The 5,958-nt window shown below is 22.2% G+C and overlaps 3 protein-coding genes across 3 annotated transcripts, besides 13 other annotated features; all 3 read right to left on the bottom strand.

Annotated features, from left to right (window-relative positions):
• Positions 1 to 15: part of a microsatellite that runs on past the window's edge.
• A 647-nt stretch (positions 16 to 662) lies between these two features.
• Positions 663 to 1,483, bottom strand: EDI_142730 (GTP-binding protein ypt2, putative; the record flags this gene model as incomplete). Its single annotated transcript, XM_001736476.1, has 2 exons — positions 663 to 1,069; positions 1,291 to 1,483. The coding sequence occupies 2 exons, from the start codon at positions 1,481 to 1,483 to the stop codon at positions 663 to 665; spliced, it is 600 nt and encodes a 199-aa protein (XP_001736528.1).
• A 149-nt stretch (positions 1,484 to 1,632) lies between these two features.
• Positions 1,633 to 2,085, bottom strand: EDI_142720 (uncharacterized protein; the record flags this gene model as incomplete). Its single annotated transcript, XM_001736475.1, has 1 exon — positions 1,633 to 2,085. One exon carries the CDS (start codon positions 2,083 to 2,085, stop codon positions 1,633 to 1,635), a length of 453 nt encoding a protein of 150 aa, XP_001736527.1.
• A 218-nt stretch (positions 2,086 to 2,303) lies between these two features.
• EDI_142710 (DENN domain-containing protein 2D, putative) lies at positions 2,304 to 3,512 on the bottom strand (the record flags this gene model as incomplete). The annotated part of the gene is made up of 1 exon (XM_001736474.1): positions 2,304 to 3,512. The coding sequence occupies one exon, from the start codon at positions 3,510 to 3,512 to the stop codon at positions 2,304 to 2,306; it is 1,209 nt and encodes a 402-aa protein (XP_001736526.1).
• A 40-nt stretch (positions 3,513 to 3,552) lies between these two features.
• Positions 3,553 to 3,625: a microsatellite.
• A 71-nt stretch (positions 3,626 to 3,696) lies between these two features.
• Positions 3,697 to 3,729: a sequence feature (AT_rich).
• A 371-nt stretch (positions 3,730 to 4,100) lies between these two features.
• Positions 4,101 to 4,158: a sequence feature (AT_rich).
• Positions 4,159 to 4,282: 124 nt separating this feature from the next.
• Positions 4,283 to 4,386: a sequence feature (AT_rich).
• Positions 4,387 to 4,422: 36 nt separating this feature from the next.
• Positions 4,423 to 4,525: a microsatellite.
• A 53-nt stretch (positions 4,526 to 4,578) lies between these two features.
• Positions 4,579 to 4,732: a microsatellite.
• Positions 4,728 to 4,899: a microsatellite.
• A 59-nt stretch (positions 4,900 to 4,958) lies between these two features.
• Positions 4,959 to 5,075: a microsatellite.
• Positions 5,076 to 5,096: a sequence feature (AT_rich).
• Positions 5,097 to 5,267: a microsatellite.
• A 102-nt stretch (positions 5,268 to 5,369) lies between these two features.
• Positions 5,370 to 5,452: a microsatellite.
• Positions 5,453 to 5,565: 113 nt separating this feature from the next.
• Positions 5,566 to 5,954: a repeat region.
• The last annotated feature ends 4 nt before the right edge of the window (positions 5,955 to 5,958 follow it).

Below are 5,958 nucleotides of genomic sequence, written 5' to 3'. Positions count from 1 at the left end.
TTCTTTTATTTCTTTCTAAAATGATAATATTTGTTTGAAATTCTATTGTTTATGACTTTCTTATATATCTCATTAGTAATAATTTCTATAATTCTCAAAAAAAAAAAGAAATAAATCACAAAGAATCTAAGAATCAAATTTATGATAGATAGAGCAAAGGAAACATAACACCTTTATTCAAATGGAACACTACATCGAGGTATTAAACTAGATAATTTCCTTGTTGTATTACTTGATAAAAATCACTAAATTAATTGTAAATTAATAGATTTTTGAAGTTCAAGAAATATTGTATTGATGATAAATATAACATTCACAAAAGGGATAGGAACACCAAAATACATAACATCTAAATATTAAATTAAGGACATTATAAAATACTATCACACATATATTCATCATTAAAAAGAAGTATTAAATAAATTAAGAAAACTATCAGAACAAAAAAAAGAGTAGGAACTCTCATTATAAGAATAAGTTAAAAACAAACTAGAATAAACTTAATAAGTAAGAATATGTTAAGTAACTTAAAAAAAAAGATAAATATTAGTGGTTAATGTATAACATTTTTCAATTATTTTTACAAAACAGTAAAAAATAAAAATCCCAAGAAATTTTAAATTTATTTTTTGTTAGTAAACATAATTAGCATTAAAAAACACTCAAAATAAGAAGCACTTTGATTTTGTTTTCTTACTTTCTTTGATATTAACATTAGCTTTACCAGAAGATTGTTTTGAACTTCCTTCTAACTTTTTAACAACTTCATTAATTAAATAGTTAAAAGCTTCAGCAATGTTAGTATTTGTTTTAGCACTAACTTCCATAAAATGAACGTGTTGACAATTTGCAAATGATTGACCTTCTTCAGTACTAACTTGTTTTGGCATATCACATTTATTACCTACTAATAATCTAACTGCATTTCCAGCAATTTCAGCTTCAGTTTCAGCTAACCAATTTTTTGTACTTTCAAATGTCTTTTTATCAGTACAATCATAAACAACAATGACAGCATGAGATCCTCGATAATATGATTGAGTGATTGTATGAAATTTTTCTTGCCCAGCTAACATAAGATATAAATAAATTCTTTTAAAGGAAAAATTAGAAGATAAAACAACAAACCTGTATCCCACTAAATGAATTAATTTGATATTTCTTTGAAATGAAACATAAACTTCTTTTTTGATTTAATTACAATAACAAGAAGTAGCCTTTTCGTTTTAATGAGAAATCCTCGAAAATTTATAATCTTAAAAGGTTATTTAAAGAAAGAAGAAAACTAACAAACGACTTGAATTTTTAATCGTTTTCCATTTACTTCCAATTTTTTAACTTTAAAATCAACACCGATAGTTGCAATAAATGCATCTGTAAATGTGTTATCAGTATATCTCAAAAGCATTGCTGTTTTACCAACAGCAGTATCTCCGATAATAAGAAATTTTAACAAATAATCCCAATCCTTTTTCTCAGTCATTTTAATTTTACAGTTCCATCATTTTATTATTTTTTTTCAAATATTTGAATATTCTTCTCAAATAGAATCTTCTCTTTTTTTCTATTTTTAGTTTTTGTTTTATATCACTGTATTTATATTAAACCTTTTTAAAATTAAACAATAACGAATTAAGGAAGATTAACTGGACTGGTTGTTGCAGAAAAAGTCCCATTTTCTTTTGTTGTACCTCCTTTTCTTTTACCACCAAGAAACTTTAGTCTCATTTCTGGGTTATAAGTTTCACTTCTAGAAATAGCTGTTGGGCGATGTTGTTTAAATGGTTGATTATTTGGAGAAGAAGGACGATCAGAAACAGGAGAGACAAAGTCTTTAGTTTCTGGAAGAATAGGACTGCTACATACATATTTATCTGTTTCTCCTCTTGTGATTTTCATTGAGACACGAGTCAAATGAGGAGAATGAGGTTTAGCAATATCAGACTTTGATAAACCTCTTTTATAAGTTTTTTCAACTAAGTTCATCCTTTCTTCTTGTTTCATCAATTTATTTCGTTGTTTATAATTAATTTTAGCTAATTCACAAAGCTTTTCATCTGAAAGGATAACTTTGTCAGTTTTCATACAGAAGATACATTTAAGAGTTTCAGGACAATAATCTCCAAGAATTAACCTTCCACAATAACTACATCTAAAACATTCATGATGATAAAAATATCCTTCAGAAAATGAACAAGGTTGGTCATGTTTGATTTCTTCAAAACAAAACTTACAATACACAATATTTTCTAATTTGATTCCTAATTCATTTGTAATACTATCAAGAGTTTCTAATGTATATTCTACTTTTGAATAATCTTTAATAATGGACATAATGAAGTTAGTTGAAGTCCTTGTTGAATTTGTTCTTCTCTTTCTTTAAAAAACATATAACACATTTGACTTTCTTCAAAAGATTTCATGATAGTATAATTTTCTACATTTACCTGTTTTAAATATTCTTCATATTCTTCCATTTGAAACACAGCTTTTTGTTTTTGTGAATCAAATTTTAGATATTTTTGATATCCATCAAAGATAGAAGCAAAGAATTTATGGAAGAGACAATAAATCAGCTCATTTGAATTTTCATCTAGGTGATGAAGAATACGAGTTAATGCAGCTTTTAAAATAGTAGTTTCATTAGAAATAAATACCAATGGAAAATTTAATGGTTGGTTATTTAATAATTTACCACTATCTACATCAAGAACAATTGTATCATCCATTTTACCACAATCTTTATATACATTTGGTAAAAAATTATTTTTTACTCCAATCACATAAGGCATAGGTGCAGCACAATATGTCACTAATGAAAGTGGTAAAACTGGAATAAATACATGTTGCCATTGGAATGGAGATACTAAAGAAGTAAATGCCATAATAAATTCTGATAATGATTGAATTGATTGACTTACAAAAAGAAATTTTCTTTCTACTAACAAATATCCAATAAGATCAACAAGCATTGAAGCACCAAATGTTTTTAATAATACTGACACGTCATGGTTAGAATGGTCATTTAATTCATCACTATTAATAATTTGATAAGGAAGGTAATGAAATGAAATATTTGATAATACTTCATTAGCTAATGGGATTGGTTGAAGACAGATATCATCAAGAAATCGTTTCATTATTTCAATTGATAATAATCGGAGTTTTTTAGCTATTTTTAATATTTCTTCAAATAAATGTGTCAACGGTTTTGTTCCAATAATACATAAACATTCTGGTTCTTTAAAATGTGGAAACCTTAAACAGTATGCATACTTTCTTGTTCCATTTACATCTGTTAACATAAATGTAAAAATTTCTGGAATTGTTGGCTCAAACAATAAATTTCTTTGTGTTAATAATGTTTCACCTTCTGAAAAACAAAACGGAAAAATTGTATTTTGTTGATTAACATCTCCTACAACATATTGGTAGATGCACTCCTTATTTATTTTCCCATTAACTAAATTACATCTTAATAAAATGATATCTTCAACCAGTCTCTCTCCCATATTGACTTATTTGACTTATTTATTAAGTTTTTTCAAAAAATTTTTTTCTTCTTCTCTTAACTTTTTACTTTCTTTTTTTTTTAATCATTCTCAAACGCTTTTCTTCTTTTTTTGAGTTATTTTCCTTATTTTCTCAATAACAATAACTCGTAATGATTACTTTATCTGAATCAGACTTGTATAGTTTATTATTATAATATTTTTATATTATTATATTGTTCAATCTAATAATTATGGAACTTTTAATACTAATTGACTTCCGGCGAAGATATGATATCTTGAATATCATTTCTACTAACGAAAGTGAGAATAATTTAAGATTGAACTTATTAACTATATGGAATAGCTAAATAAGTTCAAACTTGATATTAACATTCTTTATTAAATAAGTATGTGTGTAATGATACAATTAAATTAATAACCGTGTATTGTATTAATTTTACTTTCTTTTATTTGTTTTTATTTTCGTGAGTTATTTTTATAAATGTTTTAGGAAATAAAAATAAGAAGATTAAAATTATTTATTCTACCTTAACTATTATGTTCTATATTACAGAAAACCAAAAAAACAAGGTACTTGTCAAATTCTATATTTTATAATACTTTAATGTATTATTGTAATTATTAATTTGATTGTTAATTTAATGAAAAACAATTGTTTAGAGAATATCAATAACAAATTAATTCATTTCTAATACTCATAATTCATTTTTTATACTTCTTGTTATCTTGTTTTTCATATTCCACAACTATTCAAATTCATGAAATTGAATTAAATTTAGTAATAAATATTTCATTATAATTTATGATGTTTTAAATATGAAATATTTAATTGTTTTAATTGTTTTAAATCATTAAAAATGTATTAATTTATCTTTTTCTTTATCATTAGAATAGATGAGAGATGTTGTTAATAATTATTTTATTAATGAATATTATCATTAATCAGTTAATTTATTAAATAGAATTGAATATGTTCATTTATATATTCTTTACTTATTTGATATTAATTATTATATTTCTCTTTTATTTTCTGTTTTAATTTGAATGATAATTATTTGTTTAAATTAATGTTATCAAATAATATCATTATTTAATTTAGAATATTATTTGTATTTTTATCATAATTAAAAGTAATTGTAATGTTGTATTTAAATATTAGTATATCAATTATTCATATAATTCATTATATTATCATTATTAATATAATTCTTTTAATTTAAAATAAATATAATTGAAATAATATAATTAAATATGATAATGTTAAGAAATATTGAATAGATATTAGAAATATAAATAATAGTATTAATAAAGATAATAGTATTAATTAAATATACTTCTTTATTATGATTATAAATATAAAATAATAAATATAACGTTAATATAAATGAAATATATATCAATTATTGTTTAATCAAATAGAAAATGATGATATAATAATTAATCAATAAAAATAATATTAAGAAATAAAATAAAGAATAAAGAGAATAAAGATAAAGAATATAAAAGAAAATAATAATAATAAATAAGTGAAAATAAATTGTCAATAGAAATAAAAATAAATTAATATTTTAATTTTATTAAATATTATATTAATACTATTATATTTAACTATTTCATTATTAATTTCATTATAATTTATTATTATTATTTAAACTATTTCATTATAATATTTAATTTTATTATTATTTCTTTATATTCTATACCTTTCATATATATCACATCACTTTATCATTAATTATATAATAATATTATGCTTTCTCATTTGTAGTTGTTGTATTATTTTTTCGGAATATCTGTCCTTAGTTTCTTCTATATGCCCTATTTATATCAAAGAGAAAAAGAGAATATTCTATTAATAAAAATAATGGTAAAAATAAAAAATAATGATAAAAAAGTGATATAAATTATAGTATAAAAATAATCAAACAATCAAATAATTATAGTTTTTTTAGAACTACGTGCTACTTTATTTTATTTTTACTTCCCAAATTTTGTTTTTTGTGTCATCGTCATCATTTCTGACAAGATGTTTTGCTCTTCTTTCTTATTCTTTGTTATCTTCTTCTAACTTATTATTCTGTTATTTGTTACTTTCTTCTTTAATATTATTTAAAAATAATAAAAAGAAATGACTTTGAATATAATAAAATAATAACTAAAATGATAAATTATAAATGTATATTTAATTATTTATGGATCTTATTTTGATCTTATATTTATTATTTCAATTAAAATAGAAGAAGCGATGAGTAGTCAAATAATTAAAGAAGAAATAAAAACACTTCCAAATATCCAACAAAGAATTGACGACACTACTAAACATTATCAAGAGTATTTAGGAAGTATTAAAAATGAAATATTTGAAATACAAGATAATGAAACGTATGAACAAGCTATTAAAAGGGGAGAAGGATAATTAACGAGATGGATGAAACAGAAAGAA

This window comes from Entamoeba dispar, genomic scaffold, assembly GCF_000209125.1.
Source record: "Entamoeba dispar SAW760 scf_1105229459877 genomic scaffold, whole genome shotgun sequence".
NCBI classification, from domain to species: domain Eukaryota; phylum Evosea; order Mastigamoebida; family Endamoebidae; genus Entamoeba; species Entamoeba dispar.
The sequence above is the reverse complement of the archived record's forward strand: the minus strand, read 5'-3'. Positions and strand labels throughout refer to the sequence as shown.